The 24059-nt window shown below is 36.8% G+C and overlaps 1 protein-coding gene across 2 annotated transcripts in view; it reads right to left on the bottom strand.

The window, feature by feature from the left end:
* LOC150076411 (inactive dipeptidyl peptidase 10-like) overlaps window positions 1–24059 on the bottom strand; it is a 1373013-nt gene that overhangs the window by 263843 nt on the left and 1085111 nt on the right. For both annotated transcript variants that reach the window (XM_090387020.1, XM_090387021.1), the window contains exons 3-4: window positions 21544–21642; window positions 13019–13113 (exon numbers count right to left, since the gene is read on the bottom strand). In XM_090387020.1, coding sequence (XP_090243146.1) covers window positions 13019–13113; window positions 21544–21642 — 194 coding nt within the window. The remainder of the gene's footprint in view (window positions 1–13018; window positions 13114–21543; window positions 21643–24059) is intronic.

Raw genomic sequence — 24059 nt, 5'->3', positions numbered from 1 at the left:
GAAGTAATACTCTTGATCTGATTATCAGTAGTGATTCTTCATGTCTTAACATAAGTAGTCTTAACAGCTTTCCTGAAATCCAAGAATATGATTTCAAAATTATTTTTTGGATTCCGTTGCTTTGCGACCACATCACAGTATTCAATCAAATTTGTGAGACAAGATTTCCCCTTAGCAAATCCATGCTGTATCTGAACTATAACTGCAGTTTAACCAGTGGCTCCATTATTTTCCTTGAAAGAGAAGTTAAATGAACAGGTCTGTAATTACTCCTGTCAGCATTTGATCTGCCTTTGTGAATTGGCGATACATTCGAACATCTTCAGTCTGTGGGGATCTCTCCAATCCAATGACCCTCTCATAATTATGGCTAATGGTTTGCTTAATTCCTTTGCTGCCTCCCTTAATATAACTAGATAGATTTCATTCACCCCAGGTGACTTTCTTATGTTTAACTTCAACAATTTCTACTCCATTTTGCTCTAAGTAATTACGAAATCATTTAGCGCCCTATTAGAATTTGATAAACTTCTGGCCTCCACTTTTCTACAGAATTCCTCATGCATGAATGTAGTTGCAAAATACACATTCAGTTTTTCAGCTACCTGAGCAGGCTGATCAACAGTTGAACAATCGATATCATGTAGACCATGGGTGGGCAACCTCCGGCTCGCAAACATGCATAAACTGGCCGGCAGTCGTTTTCAAAATATACAGTATAATAAACACCCTGCCATTTATTATATACAGTATACATTTGAATTAATGGAAATTCTGAAGTAAATTTAGAAAATACTCTGCTGTTTGCTACGACAAATATCGACTCACCTATGATAATAAACAGTATGAAATTTCTCATTAAATACAGTATTATAAAAATAAAATATTATAAATTTTGTTACTGGAATCTGTATTTGTATTTTTTTATACAGTAATTGCATTTCGGTAATTTTATCTTGATTTTGTATTTCGTTTGTCTTTTTAATGAAATTAATTGTATGTATGTGTATATATAGATATTATAATAAATAACATAAAACTGTTTATTACAATTTTTTCATTATACACCATTTTAATAATCCTAAACATCGAGGAAAGCTAAATATGAATTTGGCCAGCGTGTACTTCACAGACATTTTACTTTGTCTGCCATTTATAAAGGTTGCCTATCCCTGAATTTTACTAATCTGATTCACCTACTTCCTTCTAGAGTTTACATAAGTAAGGAAGTATTTGCCGTTTTTATTTGCATCCTTTACCAAAGATTTCTCATAATCAGCCTTCGCCTGCCTAATCTTCTTTGTGACTTGATTACAGACTAGCTAATATCTGCCATAGGCTTCTGTGTCGCCTGATAATTTATACGCATCACATGCATTTTTCATCTCTGCCACAAGTCTCATTGGTTCATTTGACATCCATTTAGGCCCAAACCTTGAACACTATTTCTTACTTGGTATGGAAAGCTTAGTAGTTTCCAACATTAATTCCTTAAATGCTTCCGATTGAGAATTTTCTGTTGATAACATCATCAGTTGGTCCCACTGTATAGACTTTTAAAATTGTCTGAGACCACTGTAGTCACCTTTAGGGAAGCTAAAACCCTTCCCTTTACTACTGATGGTAGTTACATTTTTAAGTACATCTGACATAAGTCCACTGTGATCACTGCCACCTAGTGATTCCTTTATCTCAAGATTCTTAATGCACAAATAAGCACTGCTGATAATCAGATCAACAGTATTACTCCCTGTGCTTGCCTCTTGAACATGCTGCTGCTGCTGTAGAAAACAATCATCCAATAAATCCACAAAATCTTGCTAGTGTGCGAGTGACCAAAACCAATCCAGAAGTTCCAAGTCAATATCTGAGAAGTTAAAACCCCCATTATAAGACATTCTGATTTACTGGCCAACTCTATTTCTCTGTACAGTTATTCGTTGTACTCATTAGAGTCATTACGCCTACTCTCAGTGATTACATCGCACCAAACTGACTCAACATTGCACTGTCCACACATGTCAACTGGATGCACTGCCTTAGATTTTGTGTTTCTTAACTAACAGCACAATCTCTCTTCCCTTTGAATCTATGGTGATTCCCAGCAATTCTTAAAATCCCCAGCATTTTGCTTTCTACTCTGCTGTTGATTCCATTAGAGGCAGTGCAAGAATCATTTTCACCCCTGCCTGCAGCTACTGTTAATCTATTAGTCTTTGAATACCACTAAGCTATCAGTTTTCCGACCTACCTAATACTGCCTGCAACGATAATTATTCTTGCAACCTTTCTATTTAAGTGTATCCCATCCTGTTAGCAAGCATAGACCACGCTGAGAAAAATTCTACCCCATGAGCCTTGCACAATCTCTCCACAGCCGAATTGATTAACATGGCCTCTTATCATATGCTCCCTGCTATCGTGTCTGGGAGAATTGGTGACACTTCAATTTAACCCTAACTCGCGATTTTTGTCAACGTTGTGTCCTGTACTTGTTAAGTAGGATCACAGATCTCCTAGTCTTAATGTGTATAACAATATCACCTTAAATCCTTAAAGCTTATATCTGATCAACAACTACGGGTAGTTGGTGACTCTGATATAGTGGGGTGCTGCTTCTTAAAGTAACATTAAATTGCCTTGGTTATAAGACATGTAGACATACACTGCCCTACCATTAATATCCGGACACTTGCCTTTAGACAAAAAAAAAAAAAAAGAGCTTTTATTGTGTTATTTAATATTTTGTGCTGAAACCTTTTGCTTTTATGTAGGCCTTCAATCTTCGCGGGATGCTCTCAACCAGCTTTTTTTATAAATGTCAGGTGATATGTTCCTCCAGTCGGCCTTTAACGCAGCCATCAGTTCGGCCTTGTTCTTTGGGCGATCTGGACGTGCACGTACCCTATGATCCAATACATCCCAAAGATGCTCGATAGGGTTCAAATCATGCCTCTGGGCTTGACCAATCCAACTTTTCCACACCAATTTCCTCAAACCTTTGTTACGACCCGAGAAGTATGGTGCGTTGTCTTCTGATATAAGTATGGGCTTTCCCCGAAGTATTGCCATAATGTTGGAAGTTCATAATTGTCCAGGCTCTCCTGGTATTGCACAGCATTCATGGTTTTGTCGATACCGACTAGTGGGCCGAAGCCAAACCATGAAAAACAGCCCCTTACCATGACACTGCCTCCACCAAACTTCATTGTTGGGAGGATACAATCAGGAAGGCACTGTTCCCATGGCATTCGCCACACCCAGGTAGAGTGCGAACCTCGACTAGTCTGTCCATAGGACTGTTTTCCACTGCTGTACAGTCCGGGATTCGCGCTCCTTACACCATGTTAATTGGCGTCTAGCATTTGTTGAGATGATCAATTCTATTGATCTCTCGAGATAATTATGTTGAACATATCATCTAGCATACTCACTTTTGCAATTGTTTGTTCGAAGCCCAGAGTGCATATTTATAACAGTCTCTGTGACGTGTTGCATGCATAGGACCTGTTTCCCCATCATGGAGGGATGTCCGTTTATTAATGGTAGGGCAGTGTATGTAGTGTACAATAATAAGCAAGTTAAAAATACTTAAAAACATTAACTGAACACTTACCATTAACAGACTTCGGTCATTTTTAAATTTTATTTAAAAATAAAATCCATTCTTCGGTTTTTATTTGTTGAAAATAGATTAGTAACTTTTTCATTCAAGTTTGGTGCACTGTTGACACTGATATAATTTACTTAATGAGGATTCGAGCGAATCCTGCGAATAACAAAAACACCGATATTGTGGCAATACACCCTTCACAATCAACAATCAAATCGGAACGCTCGCTCCGCAGTTCCTTTGACCCGTTTTGTCATCTCTAAAAAATGCGAATTGGCAACCCAAAGACCAGGCACTGACTCAACCACTGGGAGCAAAATGTGGAACTTTCTAGCGCACAGGTTCGCCTATGGTTAAACTTTAAAGTTGAAAACGATTTCGTGTTTTATTTGTTTATTATTGAAATAATTATTGGAAATACTTGTTTTCCCAAGAACCAAAGGCCTTAGGCTATGGTTGGGTCTGGTTGGTTCGGGCTCTGTTTAGTATTTGTATTAAATAAAGTAATTAATTAATTAATTTGTTTATTACTATTTTTATTATTATTATTTTTTTTTTGATTATTTGAAATAGTAAGTATACTATATGCGGGACCTGTTAATAAAAATATTCATTGCGTTGCATTATTCTTATCTACACAATTTGATATAGCTCTGTTGACTGTATATTTAGATTAAAAAAGCTGGGGGTGCTGCAGTTCTGCAGTTTCTGCCACCCCTGTCTACAACGTCATTAATTTTTGCCTCTGGCAGATATACTCTGGTCCTATTCTCCTGTTTTTTTTTGACACTATATTTCCCGTTTTCCTGACAATAGCGTCATCAACAATAACTAGCTCCAGTGGATCCAGCGTATTCTGCCTTGAAGATTGCCACTGTGTTGCCTGATGCAAAAGAGTTCTGGCATTGAGTTCGGCAGATTAGAGCTTCGTGGCCTCTTTCCCCATTTTAATTCCTTTGAAGGACCTTGCTCTTCAAACTCTCATAGACATCCATCAGAACACTGAATCGGCGCTAATTTCTCCACACTCTCTGCACCTAGCACACACACAAAGACATTCCTTAGCTAGATCATGTCCTGTTACAGAAAGGCTGCAAACATTTCACAGGTTGCATATTTTTTTAGGCTGTGATGCGTTAGAGAATTGTCCCATTCGGTTCTTCCCCAAGCCACAGCACTCCCGCTCCTTTGTGCTCGTTGCTTTGCTGCTTCTAGCCTTGGGCATGATATTTCCGTTTAAATACAATTTAATTGATTAACAGTGGAAATTAATAAGATTAACAAATTTAATTGATCATTTGACAATACAACACTAAGCTAATATATTCCTAAATGCAGTGATACGTATTACGCTATCCAGTTTTACGTTATTCCTTATGCTATCAAGTTCGAGATACAGGTTACGCTATACAGTAACGATCACAATTTTAAGTTAGTTACATGTTTAGCTAAACATAAAAAAAAGATATACGCCCAACAAGTGATTAGAAGCTTCGAGCTACTTATTTATTACAATTAAAACCCTACTATTTTCTACACTACTGATTCCGTTCTACTATATTCGCGCCAAAACATCGTTACAATAGCTGTACAAGTAGTGATTAGTAAAAAATAGCTAAATTTTAAAAATAAGCTAACGAACGTGATTAAGACTTTTTATTATATTTGTAAATCACAATTTAATATGTTAATTAATCAAGAAGACGGTAAAAATTTCCAAAAAAGTTATCCGTTTGCAAGAGTAAAAAATTCCGTGTCCTGGCACTTATAATATTGTCCCAGTTATAATTAGTTTGTTTCCATGCTTCATTTGCTACCACAAAATATTAATACTTATACGGGCACAGTGTGAAAATAGTCTATAGAGGTTTAATTCAGTTAGATCACATATTTTACAGAGTAAATATTATCTCCTTGATAAGTTTTGTATTACTATCATCAATTGTAAATTGATGGCAGGGCGAATCGAGTGTTCATCTTTTTTTTTTTTTTTTTTTTTTTTGGTGGTTGCTAACAGCACAGGAAAGCAAAAGGAATCTAACTTTTTGGGGGACATATGAAAATTGATCTATTTAGAGATAATGCAGAGGAATAACATGCAAAAGATATTTTTAAATTATATATGGGAGGGGTTATTATTGCAATTATCCTCACTTTCAGGATTTATCCTTGTTTTAAATGGCATCTGAAGGTTTTTTATTTATTTATTTATTTTTATTTTCTTCCGGATAACAAGGCATAACACAATACTAAACCGTTTTGCACTTTTTTTTTTTTTGTGCGCAAATTACTAAAATAAAAAAGCCTACGGTTCCTTTAATATTCTTTTTTTAATTAAAGTACCAAAGTTTTATTTCAATTAAGAAACAAAGCGTTTATTCCTTTATATACATGTTTTACGTATTATAAGAGCATTCTGTGGGCAATCGCTGCTGCTTTTAACATTGAAGAAACATTAAAAATATTTCATATAATGTGAAAAATATTCGAATTACTCTCGTTTCTCTTCTACCAGACCGTAAGAAATCCATACATCCAGTAGAGGTGTTCTAAACCAGACATGTGCTACTTTCATAACAGACATATCAGCCGACCCAAATAAATTTGGATACAACGAACGCACCGAGAAAACTGCCGTTCTGCTGAAGCAAAAAAACGTTTTTTGATGAAAACAAGGAATTCTCCTATAAGCAGCTCGCGAAAAATAAATGGAAGCTGAAACCACAGTGATAAATGCCAAGAGTAGCAAAAATGGAGGAACTAGCGAGGGGAAAAAATGAAATACAGCGTGCGTTGCTGAAGAAGGGGAAACAGTGTGTGTGTGTGTGTGTGTGTGTGTGCCACAAAGGAACGAAGATGAAGGAAAGCCATAAATATGATTATAATCGCTGTATGCATAGACACTTCCTGAAGTTAAATTCTTAAAGGGAAAAATAAAAATTTCATTTATTTAGAATTTGAGTTATAGAAAACAATTTTTAAGGCTGGAAATATTTAACGTATAGAAAAAATTGTTATCGTCATTTTATCTTATTCCATTCCTGTCATTCTTTGCAGTTCATAATCGTTTGTTTTTATTTTTAACAAAGAAATTTAAAACTCTGCAACTCTGTATTGCAGAAATCTAATTTTATTTGATCGTACGTAAAGAAACTACGTATAATTTAGTTATTTAAAGCCTTCGTGGGTAGCACAGTTAGTAGGATCGCCGTCCTCCACGCACCGGGTGGAAAAGAATTGAGTTCGAGTCCCGTTGATGAGGGGATGAATTTTTATGTGCCTTTTTCACAACGTGGCCGAGTTAGTCGGTCTCAGCGAGGTTAGTTTTTCTCCCGAAAACTAGGGTTTTTCGTCCAGCAAACAAAAAAATCGATCTCAGAAAACACGCAATTCAAGGAGCAATAGTGTATAGTGTGTTTAGGGTCTAACGACACCAGGGGTTTCCCCCATCTCCGAGTAGTATATATTGTGGTGTGATACAGAACACTGTAGAGGTCAGAGGTTTAAAAGTGTATGGATATTGTGGTGTGCAATGTTTTGTACCGTTATTCCTCTGGTCTTTTAGCCGTTGGGCCTCAAATGAGACCCACCGTTGCCCACACTAAACCTCCTGGAGCAGACCAGGTACACCAGTATTTTAGATTCACGGAGCAATATGGTCTTAGTCGCTGTTGTTCCTAAAAAACCCGACAACAACCCCACAGTTATTTTAAATATTATTGGTTTGTTATATGACGCGCTAACCATTTTGCTGTCTTCGAGTGCTATGTTACAGAGATAATCAGCATCATATCCAAAGAAGTAATAACTTTTTTGTTCCAGTCGAGGTTCCTGTAAGAAATCCTCAAATGTAGATGACATAGACCAGTATACGGTATTCAAGCAAAGTCACCAAACTGTAATATTTACACAATAAGTAACAACCTCCAGAAACGGAATGAAACAAACTGCTTTTACATCAAAAATCAAAAATTTTACAGATATGAAAAACGACAAAAAAAGTGATTATTTTTAATAATGTACAATAAACAGAAAGGGAAAGAATCTACAAAACAGAATGTCCTAAAATTAAAGCCAATTCAGCATAAAAATAAGAAGCAAGGGAGCAAAGTAAAAATAGATGGGAAAATCTCTGGTCCAATTATTGAAAATTACCTTTGGTAAAGTATACTTTTACGAAAGGCACTTCAGTCTCTATAGTCGCGAAGCATTGTCAAATTTCATCTGACTTTATTTTTCATTATCAAGCTAATAGTTTCAGTTTCCCTCTGAACACTGTGGCAGTAGTAAATCTGACTGTCAACATATGATGACGGTCAACTTAAAGTGCTCTCTCCCGACAATCCAGGCTGAGAACGATTCTTTTTTCCATTCCCGGAATCACATACCCTTGTGCGCGTAACGAAGACAATGTCCTTAACAATTTGAACGAAGATTGCAAATTTGTTGAATGGGATTTTTTCGTGAATATAACAAAAGAAACTCCGGTTTGTAGAATAATTTCTTTGATGGTGTTTTTAAGGCGCGCACACACGCCACATACGTTGAATGACTATCAAACAAAACCTCTGTGCATTCCTTGGGGAACCAACTTCATTTTAATCGCGAAGCAGTTCTTTCTTCATATCACTTCAAAACGTCACACGCAGGCAAATGTAACTAATTCCATTTATCGCAATAAAAGTAAAGAAGGCGAAGAAATCACCAGTCTGAGAAAAAGGAAATCTATCTTGCTGAATTAATTCAGCTACTAATATAATAAAACAGTATAGAATCTTCAATTTCCTCCACGTTTCTTAGTAAAAGTTTCAGAACTTTTCCTGCCAGAAACTTAACCTAACCAAATCAAACAATGTTGGATAGAATTTAAATTAAACGCCTCTTAATTACCACTATGTAAATGAAATCAATTAGAACAGAATGACTTGTTTTATAATGTCAATGATAAATACCCAGTGTACTATAACCTTAGGATTTTGTTGTTATTGTAGAGCATTAGGCGCATCAGCAACTTAGGTCATATTGTGCCTTATGTAATATGTCTGTAAACTGCGTGTGTGTGTGTGTGTGTGTGTGTGTTCTCTGGTCGATTTGCTGTTTGCTGGACGAAAAACCAGAGTTTTACAGAGAAAAAACATGCTACCCTCGTCTGAGACCGACTAACTCAGCCACGTTGTGATAAAGGTCCATAAACATTCCTTTCCTCACATCAGTGACGGGATTCTAACTCAGTTCTTTTTCACCCGGTGTCGGGAGGATGGAGATTATGCTAACTGTGCTACCCATGAGTGTATAACCAAAGGAGAAGAGCTGTTCTGTGTCAGAGCACACAGGGCATAACATGATTGCTGCTTTATTAAAAGTGTTAAGATACGAATATTTGTATTTCTATCGTAACACTTTTAATACATATAAATATTTAGAAGTTAAGTTATAACCATAAAATATAAGATATAAAGAAATATTCACTTGATGGAATTGTGTGAAATATTTTTGGAAGAGTATTATTAAACGATTGAATTACTCGTATATTGAATCTGAACTGAAATGTTCTTCTGTAGCGTCATAGAAAACATAGTCAATAAGATCATGATCACTTCTAATATCCAAATAACTCTGAGAGGTTCTCATGCTGTTTAGAATTAGCGCAGAAGCAGCAAAGGCCATGATAAATCAGTATATACTGTCTCTTAGTTGCGTACACTCTATGGCGGGACTGCCTGTTTTGCTAGATGAAAAACCATACAACCCTCGCCAAGAGCCAACTAATTTGGTAACGGTGCGAAAACAACCCATACAGATTTTTATTTATTTATTTTTATTTATTTATTTATTATTATTTTTTTTAAATTTTTTTATTTTATTTATTTATTTTTTATTTTTTTTTAGGTCCTAGCCACTGAAATCTCAGGAAACTAGGTGGCAGGACCTGCCAGAGTACTTATTTAAAATATTGGTGTACCTGGTCTGCCTCCACGGGGCGAAGTGTGGGCAACGTCTGGCCTCAGCAGAGGCCTGGCGGCTAAATGGCCAGAAGAACAACGGTACACAACACTACTCATGTACAATATCCATACACTTTTAAATCTCTGGCCTTTACAGTGTACTGTATCACACGACAATGTAAACTACGCGGAGATGGGGGAAACCCCTGGTGCCGTTTGACCCCAAACACACTTTACACTTTACAGATTTACTCCCTTTCCCCTGGTGGGGAGGAAGAGACTTGTCTCCTCTTCACCCCTGCCAACCCTCAACCCTGATTCTTCTCCTGGTGGGGCTTGGGCCTACCTCACTGAAAATCCTGGGGTCGCCTTCTCTATCGTCCCCATACTTCTGTCTTTCCCCCCAGCCTTCAGTCTTCCCCCCCTACTCTGCCTAATACGCCAGAGTATAACCCCACACAAACTGCAAAAACTTAACTTCGTCCAAATTAAACCGCATACACCTCAATTGGCTTTTCTAATTCCAGCGCTCACCCCTATCGAGTCGGTTTTTTTTTTTTTTTTAGGCCCTAGTCACTGAAATCTCAGGAAACTAGGTGGCAGGGCCACCTAGTTTCCTTTGACGGAGCCATATTGGCTCAAGGATCTGCACTCTCTTGTGCAGTGTAACCATTTTTCTCTCACACCCGGCAAGGGGGGAAGGTGACAGCTCGCTGTCTCCTCTCTCCCCAGCCACACCATTCCTTCCCTCTGGTGGAGCATGGGCATGCTTCACTGAATAATAGGGGGTCACCTACCCTACCCTATCGACCCTCTTCTTCCCATTTCACCCCCCAGCCTTCACTCACCCCTCCCATAGCGCATAGCCCTACACATCAAAATTTAAAACACCAAAAAATTTTGCCTGACCTTTTAGGCACTTCAGAAACAGGCCTTCAGCGTCAGACCCCATATTGGCGCTTTAATGTAACTGTACTAAAATCATCCGCGCTCGTTTCTATTTTATTTTAAGTCCTAGCCACTCAAATCCCAGGAAATTAAGTGGCAGGACCTGGCAGAGTACAATTGACTCACTGGTAACACCCGGCTAGTTCCACGTGGCGAGGTATGGACAACGTGGGGCCATTAGGGGCCTGGCGGCCAATACGCCAGATAAACAATGGGCACAACATATACCACTACACATGACCCACACACTTCTAAATCTCTGGCTTTGACAGGGTACTGTCACCGATACATAGAAAATTCGCGGAGATAGGAGAAATCCCAGGAACCGCTAGACCTTCAATATACCTCATACCGATCTCCTCCTATCTTGACGAGATTCAAACCCGGGCCTTTTTCACACAGTGTAGCAAGAAACGATCGTAACCACTGTGCTAGCAGTGAGATTTATGCTATACACAAAGCTGATAATAAAATCTTGTGGTAATAAATCCCACTGCTCTACGAGGGAACCTCTTAGTGCATGGAGGTCTCTGGTGAAAGTTGACGTCTGTCTAAAAGCATCCCACACATACTTAATAGAATTCATCTCCAGAAATTTGGATGGCACTCCATTCGAAGCATATCCTTACTTCGAAGGAATTTATTGACTGATCGAAATTTCAATTACAGAAAACTTATATAACTTCTTGTAATTTTCAAGGCCAATAATAACAATAATAACTTCTGTATTATTATTTTTTTATCGCAAAATAGTTTCTTCAAAATTTGAAAAATGCTATTTTCTTATGTTAAAGATTTAAGACACTCCAAAGAATTTGTAAAAATGCCGCTGCTTTTCCACCAGCATGGACATTAAAAAACAATCTAATTACTGGCCAAATATTTAATTCTACTTAATAAACAATGCAGACTGCAAGGTAACGCTTTTGTCTCATTTAAAGCTCCTACTCTATCGAACAATATTTTCTGTTGGAATGAAATCATTATCGATTATATCTGATAGGTCTTATCAAACTTTTGGGGATGTGTTTTTACTTACCATAAGGATGAAAATTCACAAAAGGTGAACCTTAATCGTGGACATGTGGCGTCAAAATTTATGTACTATGATGTGCGTAGTAGACAAAGTGAACGGCAACAGCAGTGAAGCTCAGCATCCCTGCTACGAACTTTTCTACAACGATTGTCCAGACAAGGCTACTTCTGCAATCATCCATCGACGTCTTAGAGAAAGAGAAAATCCTTTTCGTCTGTTACCGCTTGGAGAAAAACCAGAATTGTCCGAACACCTGCTTTAGAGAAACAAGTGGAGGGCGCAATTGAGGAGGATTCTGGAACTAGCATGAGAAATGTAGCAACAGTATTAGGTGTTGCATATTCAAATGTACGGAAAATTTTCCGTGAGCTGCAACTCCACCCATATCACGCGCAGCGAGTCTAGGTCCTCTCACAAGATTATTATCATCTCCAACTCGTTTTTGCTAATGGCTTCCGCAGAAGTGTATCGAGCTTTCTTTTTTTCATTTGTCTACTTTTCGCGGATGAATTACAATTTACGAGAGATGCCATTATTGATTGTCATAGCATCATCGTTTTACAACGATCATCAATGGACATCAATGAAGAAAAAAAAAAAGAAAAGAATATTTGTTTAAGTTTCAGGCTAATTAATTTTTGAAAACTGGATATAAGAGACGGAAGGACATCATAATCAATCAAATTCAATATTATAAATAGAGCAGACTTCATAATTAATTAGAAATTTGGGAAAAAAACCAATATGTCTGTAAATGAATCTGAGACTTAAATGAAAAAGAAAAAAAATAAAATAAACAACCATGAGGCTTATTAATCTGTGGGAACAGGTATTTTAGATTATATCCTTTTAAAAAGAAATAAGGGTTATATATATATTTTTTAATCTGAATTTTTGATATATAGGCAGCGTTAGGGAGTACCAATCTCTGAACTGATTTCAGAAAGAGAGAGGTTCTGCGGTTTCGTGGTAAATAATTTAACAATGCTTGTGTCATATAGGCTTAGTTGATAAACGAATCCGTATGATTCTACTCGAATAATTATGGAATTAAATATTTCAAAATAGCGGATGACTTTAGATCTCTTTACAGGTAAAGCATTTGAGATGCAACTGTTCTGACAGTGCAATGTCCTAATGGAGCTAGAAAAGGGAAGTCGCGAAAGTCCGCTGGTACACTCGTGTGATAGTAACAGGTGAGTCTTGCGAAGCACCTGCGTTAAATGAAATAATAAATCGTTGTTATCTAGCCATTTAAGATGATTTCATAGCAACGCTTTGTTTTATATGGAATGTGTGTGTAACCAATTCGAATGTCATAGTTACATTCAAATTAATTACGACGGAGTGACTTATTCAAAACACTCTGTAAAGAATCCGGACAACATCAACTGGCTGCTACAGTCAGTATTCATAAAACAATTGCTAAACTGCTATTTAATCATAATTAAAACAGTCTAAATAAACATTACTTACAAAAGTGGTATTCCGAACCAAGGTCTGTCTTTTCTGAGTATGAACATGAAATAGGATCAAGTGTCCTTCTGCGTCTCTGAAGGCGAGGGTGTCCTCTGGAAAGCAATAAACCAATATCTTATTAAGATATGAATAAATACTTCTTCACAAAATGGTCATAATAAAAAATGTAAAATAAATTATGCTGTTATTTTGCAATAGATTACCCCCGAAATCTGTCAGTTAACGTATTTTTTGGTTAGCTTAGAAAGATCCTATTCACTGGTAATCCTATACGCTTACGAACCTAATTTAATTACTGAACTGTCTGTAGTCATACTCTGACAAAAAAAAGTTTTAAAAAATGAAAGGGTGTGTGGATAAATTTCAATTCAGTAACTATTAAAGTTAAGAAAATAAACTTCAAGTACATTTTAATAATAACCCAACCATTTAGAGGTCTCAAAATGGTTGGGTTATTGGAATGTTTTCTGTAAAGTTTCCTTTCCGGTTTGTTTCAATAAACTCGATTATTTTTTGCCTTTAAAATTTATGTGGAGTGCAGTGTTGTTTAATTTCTTATTACAGTTAGTTAATTCCCACGTATGTCTTTCTCCCAAGAAATTAAAATGAACTTCGATTTTATCATTTAAGTGGTAGCGACGCCTCTAATTAAAAACGAACTTTAGACACTAGAGTGTCTATAATAATCGAAGATTAGCAGTGGACGCATGTAAACAAGTACAATACAAATTTTAAAAATATACATGAAGTAGTTAATGTTACCAAGGTATTTTTTCTCTAATGCACTCATTATAATAACAAATGCTACTAAAAAGAAAGTAGTACCAGTTCCAGAAGCTCACGATTTTCAATTAGCATTAAAAGGCTGATAAACAACTTTTATATTAGATATATTGTGTTAATTAACAACCCAATTATAATAACAAGGAACTGAAAGAAGTTTAGGAACGTGCCAGTGGCCACGTTTTAAAAACTGCACATTGCGAATAGATCATACGGAATATACGTCCCTACATCCCACTACGTAAAATAAAGTGACTACAACAATTTTCACAAGCCCTAACAAATCAGTAGTTATTTCCTAAGTTTAACCATAAAAACAGAACTGGAACTTCAAACTTTAAGACAGACCTTTCTGAATCTGCAAGAGAAAACTATATCGAGTTGCACATTAATCACAAAATACCATGGTTAACAAAATGAAATTTTGTTTTCGTCAAAGATGTAAACACACTTTTCAAAACCAGTTTAGCGTAGCACTGATTTAAAACATGTTCTAGGTTTTTCATAGCACATGCAGTTTTCATAACGGACTGCAGATAATATCAAAGAAAGTTAATTACGATGCTTTCATTGCAAAACACATGAGAATGGTTAAATTTACAATTATTTACCACTTAAGTTTTATAGAGTTTAAATCCAATATATGTTATACGTATAGTTAAAATAATACAGTACACTGTTGTAAAAAAATATATATGTACAATTTAGAAATGTTGTGAGGATGATTTCCTTTGGTACATTTTGTCCGGAATGCCGTGGTACATGATCCAGAAATAGGCTGTCAACTTACGTTCGTTCCACACACCTTGGTAACGGTTTTCCACTGACTTAATGTCTTGATAGAGTCGTCCTCGCCCAGTCACTAACTGTACCATTGTTTTCGGGAAAGAGTTCTAAATGCGAATGCAAGAAATGAAATTTCAACGACATACAATATCCAATTTCTGAATTCCATCTTTGTTTATGAAAGACCGATGGATACACAAAACGTTTCCACAAAGACATTTGAAAGCCACCCATTCCTTCAGTTCTAATACATTGAGGCATTTCTGAAAGCTTCATCCTAAAAAAAGCTTTCTGATTTGAGGCTATACAAAGAGCCTCTTCTTCTCTTTCTTGGCATTAATCCTTTGGAAATTTCTCACTTAAGTATTTAAATCCTCAAGAATTCATCATCTCCATCACTTTCACAAAACTCTTCATTAGGACAAGTTCAATGCGGAAAAGTGGAAAAAAAAATCTTCTGCACACTACTTGTTCCTGGCTCACATGTATTTCTTAGACTCCAGTAACGTCTTGCGGTAGAATGGCTGCTCCATAAACATTAAAAAGAATAATATTCTACGAACCCCCCTTGTATGCTTAATTCACATTCACATACCAGAGACTTTGATGTCACCGTAGATATTCCGTTGGTGAGTGCTGTATTGAATTGCTTCGAATAGTGCCTTCATGTTGTCTTCAGATAAACAGAGTGGGCAATCGAGAGGGATGTTTTTTTGTTCCCGTTATGCAAGCGAATAGCTTTCAAACTGCTCAATGAGGAGTCGGCGAAGAGGCAGCATTCAGATGTAATGTGTACTTGTGACAATTCTCGAAAAACTTCATTGATATCATGGCAGTAACAGAGCAGAACGTTTATTGTAAAGAACGTTGCCAATTGGGATTCTGGTTTTTCTTGGTTTCTTTTTTTGACAGTGAGACACGTTTATGTTCTTAACCAAGTATGAGAGCCGTCTCGAAGCGAAAAATTTGCCTTTATCTTTGGAGCGGATTTGCGTAATGAGGTCCTTCAACTCATGTTGCGTATATAGGTCCGTCTCCGATGTCTCTGCATCGGGTGTGTACTCAGGGTCGGCTGAAGTTCTCGGGTTTTCGCCAATCATACCTTAATTGCATTCCATTTCATCTTATAAAGAATTTAGTCCATGCCGTGGAGGAACCACAATTGGCATAGTGTCATCGTGAAGAATGGGTGTTATCGGCGAATCCAGGTTCGGGTAAGGAATCTTGTGCTTATTCTTCGCTGAGAATCCAGTTATATTCACATTTAAAAAAAAAGTTATACTCACGAACTTGGTCTTTTGGCTCTCTCCATATCATGAATGTATCAACATCGACTTTTGAAGTGAAACTTCTTTAGGCGCGCTCCAGGCAGTTTTTAGATGGGAGTAACTTGCGTTCGTGGATTGACAAAAAAAAAACCGCAACAAAATGCGACCGTTGCCATAAGTAAATGCATTACAGGCATTCTGAACAGCCAACTATCATACTAGGCTAAATATCCTGGTTCTCGTGCGATCACAGAAGTTAGGCAGCTTAAACACGATTAGTAATTCTGAGTACGCCCACCTGGGAATACCCGGTGTGGTTGACTTTTCCCTTCCTTCCTTTCTTTTTTTTTTTTTCCCCCTTTTATTACCTGTGGAAAATATTCTACCGATTTTCACGTATCATTTAATTTTGTTAATTGGAAAGGTAAAAAGTGTAAATCTGTGCTTTATATCTTTACTTTTTTAGACTGTGGATAATATTCCTCCTATTTTCGCTTATTAGAATCGCCGTTAATAGAATTAAAATTCAATTCATAAACGTGAACACAACGACTGGCCCCAACTACTTATCGTACAGGGAACTAATCGTAAAGCGTGGGTAGACTGTAGTGAGCGTTGTAAAGCGTATAGAATAGGTATACGTGGAATGCGTCCGTGGAATGACAAAAATCGCCAAGAAAATAGGACACGAAATGATTCATCCCTCCACCATTGTACCACTCCGAACCAGGCACGAGCGACGGATGGCCCGATCAGTATCCCTACTGATTGCGTCATTCTCCACCGTATTTATTAAAAAAATTGACGGAAAAAAATTTATAATTCAATATGTCGAAAACTAATAGTGAGCGTTGTAAGGCGTATAGAGTGCGACCACCTCCGATGCAATGCGACCACCTCCGATGCAATGCGACCACCTCCATTGACTACAAAGGAGAGATCTAAGGTATTTCGACAGCGGAAGAAATTACAGCGTGCGATGGACTTGAACAAAGCAGCTGGAGAAGATCCATCCACAGCTTCAGAGCCGTACATCTGCCCAGAAATGTTATAAGTGAATTTGGAAGGAGTCATGAAAGTTGATACTGCAAATGAAAACAATGGAGAGTCCTCGAAGCCCAGTGGTAAACGAAAAGCGAAGAACCCAAAACCGACTGCCAGAAGTACTCCATCAAATCGTTCAACACGTAGCGGGCGTAATACACAGCAGGAGCAGCAACAAGATTTTTAAAAAAAGAACGTCAAAGCATCCACGCACAGTTTAAACGTACATTCCTGGATAATGATTTCGGTTCAGTCTGTTCCGTGTGAGGCTTTAGTTGAGGACGAGGTGAAGATTGTAGCAGCTCGAGATCACATTTCCAAATGAGGATGCAAGTCAAACGTCGATCTGTAACAGCTGTTGTGGCTCTCTGAAGAACAAAGTAATTCTGGCTCTATCGAAGTCAAATGGTTTTAAATATCATCCGATGCCACAGCATCGGATGATATTTGGTAATGGAACGTCTCATATCTCCGAGGCTCTCATTCATGCAGATTCGTCGCCTGCGACATTCGTACGGTCAATAAGGGATCCTCTGTCAAGTGATAAATGTTCGCCTAAAGAAATTTCACTTAACTTCCGCTATGCGTGCTCGGTACACATTTTTTTTATTTTGTTCAACCAGTCATGTAATCCATTCAAACAAGGCAGTACAAATATATGTGATATCCACGCCTTATTCTGGTCACCTAGAGCAGTGTTTACCAACCTTTTTTCAGACACCTACTTCTTTTATATTTGAGATGGAAACCACGAACCACTTTTATATTTGAAGTTGGGGCCATGAACTACTACAAAATATATTAAAAGCTATTTTTTAAAAGTTAAATTGTTTTAAGCATACCTGTATCTCGCATCACTGATAATGGGATTGTTGCCTACAGCAAAAGAAAGCGATTTTACTGTCACGTACCGCGGACCACTTTCATAAGTTAGCAGAACACAGGTTAGGAAACCCTGACCTAAGGACAGCCAAAGTATAATTGGTATTTTTTCCGAATATCTGTGGTGACTCTACACAATGGTGTAGTCAAGTAAGAGCAGCCCATATAGCAGAATTTGTTGGGGTTATTTTTATTTTCCGGGCATGACGGCGAATGTGTTTCCGCAATTCACCGAAACTCATAATAATAAATAACTAATAGTTAAATTTATGTACATGTATAGTTATATGTATTTATATATATAGTTATTATGTACAGTTAAATTCAGTACGTTGGCTGAACACGTATGGCGTCGTATAATCAGTCATCATATTCTTGTTATGTTCTCATCACAAATTCTTTATGTGGTAGAGGAAAATCGAAAAGAGTTTTTAAATCAGTCCAAATATCTATGTATTTCAAAATTTGTTTGATGAAAAATACTTGTGGTATCAGAGCCTTTTAATCAAAAAAAAATTCCTCAAAGCATAACATTAATATTCAGTATGCCTATCAAAAGGCTTAAGTAGGTCTGATGTAGATGGAAAATGGACAGGTGAGCAAAATTAAAGTGCCTTTTTACGAAGTTAAATTAAGAACAAATGTCGAATGATTTTTTTCAACCAGTCGCGGTCCGACTTTTGCTCTAGGCTTAATTAAGTAATGCAATAATTAATGAACGGGAAATGTATTCTGGCTAGTAAAATATAAAACTCAAGAGTCGTTAAAATGAAAGAAAGATGGTGAAGTGTAATTAATGTTGTGAATAAAAAAATATTCACAATGTTCATTATACATGACAGAGAGCGAGAGATCTTGTAAAACTCTCAGATAAAATGTTTTTTAAATGTTTATGAAAACATGAGTTAAAATAGCCTCAGCCCAGGTACTATGCTAGTAAAATTTTATGTACAGTATTTAAAACAGCATTTCCCAATTATTTGAGGAGCATTGGCGGAAAATTTCGTCCCTGTAAAAGATTTAACTCAAATATCGAACTCTCATTTAATTAAAAAATCTAACTCTAATTTAACTCAAAAATCGAACTTTTGCCAAATATATAACGGACTTCGTAGATATTCCGTACTCATTCGATGAGATATAGATCCGGTGACCTCAAAGGACATGATAATCTTTGGGTATCTCGAAATTTTCTACACCAATTGAGTTCAATTAATATTACCCACAAACATGAAACTAGTGCAGACAGCATTCATAAAATTCATGCTCTAATGTATCTGCAAATAACCTTTATCGAAGAAATGAAGAGGGTGATATGACATGTCATGTCATGTCATGTAGACATGTATATTGTCTTGTGCATTCAGGTCGCCCTCTTCAGGGCGACCTGAAAAAGGCGACAGACAGCCGTATAGCTCTCTCTTTGGGTTTCTCATCGTCTTTTGATTAAACATCTGAAATCTTTTGATATCGTCTTTTGATAAAACATCTGAATGATTACATAGCGATGACTAACATGCCTCGGAGTTACGTAATGGCGACACCAACCGAGATGGATTCTCGGGTGGGTGAAGGCAAGTGGGGCAGGAACCGCTTGTCTTCAGACAGAGATCCATTCTCACTTAGGCCTTTTGCATTATTCTTCTATCCACTTTTAATAAAGCCTTACAGTAATTTCCAAAGCAGTAATTTTCTCGACATACAGTAATCAGCCACTTCAATCTGCGACTGTCCTCCAAGTCTTCCTACAACCTTTGACCTCAGAGAACCTTCTAAGGTTATGAGATTTTGCCATTTTCAGATGAAATTGTGAGGTTTGCGGCTTTATAAAGCAAGAAGTTCCGTGATGATGAACTGTCCTTTCAGTAATTTGTATGTTGTGAACCTTGTGGATTAATTTCGATAGGCATTTGGAATTGGATGGCAAAATTAGGTACAGTAATGTATTTTACCTTATGATTTAAGATTATAATTAAAATATTGAAAAACGTTTTATCTTGATTTTATCCACTGATGTGGCTAACAGCGACTGAAACTACACATGGACGAAGAAGGAACAAGTCCACCCTAATTTAATTAAAATATAAATAAAATAAATAAGTGTCTTTCTCAGTTCTTTACGAAAGATAAATCAAAACATTGTGAAACTGATGGCGCCATTTCTTTGGGACTTCCTTAAGAAAAGGAAAGCAGTTCTCTACTGCATTCTACAATTGTTAAAGCTTTGATTTACGGTGATATTCATGAATGCATCAGTGAAGAAGGAACAGAATTAAATAATGGAATCATCATATTATTTATATCGTTGTTTTGCTAGAAAATTCCTGGCTGATGTTTATAACAAAGAAGTTTGAATATTGGAGAGAAATGAAATAATTTAGTTTGAAAGATAAAATATCGCACATAAAGGAATAAAATTTATTTGGGGGGAACTTACCATTCAGATCTTTTATTTATTTATTATTATTTGATAGTTACCCACATTATAGTTCGTCTGGGCAAAGTAAATCGTGCGGATCTACACGTATGCTCTTGACTGGCAAAAACAAACAACTTACCAGATTATGTATACTTTTGCCTGAGAGAAAATACGACGATAGTTCATATTCGGTCCGGAAAAATATTGCACTGGCTTTTTGGATATGAGAGACGTTATTCAATTCGATTTCCTGAAGAAGAAGAACAGTAATATCAATACTACCTACTACTACTGTGAAGACCTGAGAAACTGTGCCAAAGCATGAAAGAGGAAATGTCGAGATCTGGCAGAAAGAAGAGTTTCTTTTAGGAAAATGCATGCTCTCATACAAGCTGGCTGGGAATGTCAAAATACTGCGAGATAAATTATTTGCGAAGAGCGTCTACCACATCTTTATATAGTCAGATTTTTGTAATTATCGCCCTTTCTCCAAAGAACTTTACTGGACAAGTTTCAAGCAAGTATAAATTTTAAAACAAGATGCGCATGATTGACTGCGAAGGCAACCAATAGAATTCGTAGCGATCGGCGTTAAAAACTTCTTTACCGGAAATAGCATTTTCTATCGAAAGGCTATGCATAGAATCAATAACATTATCACGTATCTCTGTAAACGAACAATCGTCTTCCTCTCAACGTCTTGGTCAAATCTGAACTGCATTCGTAATTGACAATACAATCGTCATGAATATTCACTTAGCAATAAAATTAACTACTCATTATCTTCAGGGAGAACACACTAAAATAGCATAGCTAAACTGGCTGCTGTGACTTTTGGAACTCAAATGTTTTAATCGATGTCTCCTATCGACTTGACAAAATTTTTTCCCTAGTTTTTTGGTTACTGACAAGTAAACAGCGAGTTTTTCTTCTATCTTTTCCGGATTTTCTCCTTGATCAGTCATCTTTAGATTGCACACCACGCCGCGATCCAGCAAACGCAACTAAAAGTTCCACAGTTTATATATGGCTAGAGTTATAAATAACATCAGGTCATAAAACACAGGTACATCAACAACTAACAGAGGGAAGGTTGGAAATGAACTGCGAGAAAGATGAGAGAAGTAATTAGAATGGTAATTAACTATTTTTATATCAAAGTTAATGGCTTCCAACAGCTGGATAAGCGCTCTTCTTAAATGCTAATGCAATGCTTTTCTTGAATACCTTAAAGTAAATGTAGATATTGCATTTACTTTGCATGCACTTTACAAGACTTTCATGCAATGTACAAACAAAACATACGAATGAATAAAATAGAGGGGAAAAAAAAAACTGACCTGAAACCCAAGAGCCGTTGAACCTTCGAGGAGTAAATTCGCCTCCTACAATATCCGCTATACTAAACTTTTCACCTTTCAGTCCAGAACCATGGTTTCCTGTAACGACAGAAATAGTTACATTTAACACATATAAGTACCAACAATATTCAATTAGTTAATTTGTTATTTTATACAGAAAATTTTGTTAATATTCACACGCTTATAATATCGTTAAAATTGCAAACTATGGGGAGAAGAACTGAGGTACTACCCCTCATCAGACCATCATTTAAATAGAATCGCAGCGATGAGATCCTAGCTCAGAACCGCAGACAGCTGCTTACCAAGTATATGAAATCGTGCTATCTATGCTTATGGTCACCGAATGCGAATTACTCAGCGTGAGGTTTATGCAATGTCACACTGCTCCTACCAGATCTCTACAGTTTCTTGAGCAGCCCCGTGCAGTAAGCATATATATCTCTCTCTCTCTCGTTGTACTCTCCGCCAACTCATCCATAACTGCTTGCATTTGCATTGGAAATTAATACCCACACGTTTGACTCCTACAGGATGTTTTCACTCACTCACTGTTGTGCTTAGGTTGCGATGCCCTTCACTGTTATTCTCAGGTGAACGTTTTTTTTTTTGAAACAGCTGAATGTATGCTGACCTCAGCTGTTCCCCCTAGAACTCCAACAGTTCACACAGTTTTAAAATTATTGTCGTCTGCGCATAAAACAAAACCATGCTAGAAGATAACAGATTCGGTTTGGATTTTACAGAGGTTTACATACATATCCGAGACAACCGGTTCGTGGTTTTTACGCGCATTAACATATATGCGTAAATCGCCTAGTATCTTCACCATGTCCATCTGTCTGCCCATCCGCTTGTAATAACACCACTTCCACTGGACGAATTTCACAGATTAGTAAGTACAGATAAAAATCTGTACTTTATCTGTGATAATAACCAACCACCCTACACCGGATGGAAAAGGCGTGGATTACACCAACTTTATAACGAGTAACTGTTATGTTTCGGTTACCTAAGAACCTAAGAACCTAAGTTACCTAAGAATAGTTGTTCTTAGGTAACCGAAACATAACAGTTACTCGTATTAATTTATTATTATTATACTAATCACAGCAGAAACCTGAGATACATGTTATATTTCAACTGTTATTAAAATTCAAGAGTCCTCCTGGATAATACAGTTGGTAGGATCGCCGTCCTCTCCACACTGGATGGAAAAGACCTGAGTTCTAGTCCCGTCGATGGTGAGAGGAATTTTTATGAGCCTTTTTTCACAACGTGGAGTTAATCGGTCTCAGCCGAGGGTAGCATAGTTTTTTTCTCCCGGAAACTCAGGTTTTCATCCAGCAAACAGAAAATTGATCTCAGAACACACGAAAAATTTAGACAATATACACGGAGCAATATGGCCTTTGTCGCTGATACTCCTAAAATCTTAATACAACAACAAAATTCAGGAAGAAATAGGTATACTTAATGACCTAGTAATTGCACTGCACCAAATATTTAATTTAATAATATTATATGATATTAAATTTAACATTACATCAGAAAAATGGTGCAGAACGTAGCGAACGGATAATAAAACCACTGGAGGTAGACGTTAAAGTTTCAGAAAATGGTAGACAGTTCCCTAATTTTGCTAAGTGAGAGGCATTCGCCTATTTTCGGTATATTCATTCCTCATCAGGAGTGGGTATAGGGAATTATAATTAAAACTAAAAAATGATCGCGAGTGTGGCATTACTTAAAATCTGATAGTTTCTGAAAGCTTCAATTACAGAAACGTTTAGCTATCAAGAACCATTAATGATTTCATGATTTTTCGAGATTTCGTAATTAAACGACGAAAAAAAAAACTTTTAATTTTGCGCAACATCACAGTATATAGAAAGGTTTCTTTTTTGTTTTATATATTTTTTTATCGAAAATGTTGTTAAATTGGATTAGAAACTGCACAGTTACCGGGAGGTATTTATTTAAAGTAATAGCATTATGAATTCACTTCACTGCAGTCCAAGTATGCAAATTAGTATACATAGCATAACCAGACATGCGCCGAAAGGACGTAAAGAAAAAGCAATCAGTCGTTGAGCTGCAGAAATGTCAAAAGGAATAAACATATTGCAGACAGTGCCTATGAGCCTTTTTGGTCATTTCCTAGTCGAAAAGCTGGCTCAGTCAGAACCACTAGTTACATAACAAAAGATAAATGCGAAGAGCCGTCTATTAGCTAAACTAAAGAGATTCCTACTGCGGAATTGCATCGCAAACTTTTCCCAATATGCAGAGGCAGTAAATCACAAAGACTTTTATTAGGTCATAATTCAAGCCGATTACTTTTTTGCATGTACAAAACAAAAGAGCTGCTATGTAAATACGTATCATCCACGATTCTCATTCATTAAAGTGCATAAAAAAAGAAAGGCAAAAATCTCTTTTCGAACAATGTATGGGCATGGCTGAATGAGTGTGAAGAACGAGCTGAAGTGCAC

This window comes from Mastigoproctus giganteus, chromosome 13 (genome assembly GCF_048544385.1).
Source record: "Mastigoproctus giganteus isolate SK-2022 chromosome 13, ASM4854438v1, whole genome shotgun sequence".
Classification (NCBI taxonomy): Eukaryota; Metazoa; Arthropoda; class Arachnida; order Uropygi; family Thelyphonidae; genus Mastigoproctus; species Mastigoproctus giganteus.
Note: the sequence above shows the minus strand (reverse complement) of the source record. Positions and strands in the feature narration are given on the sequence as shown.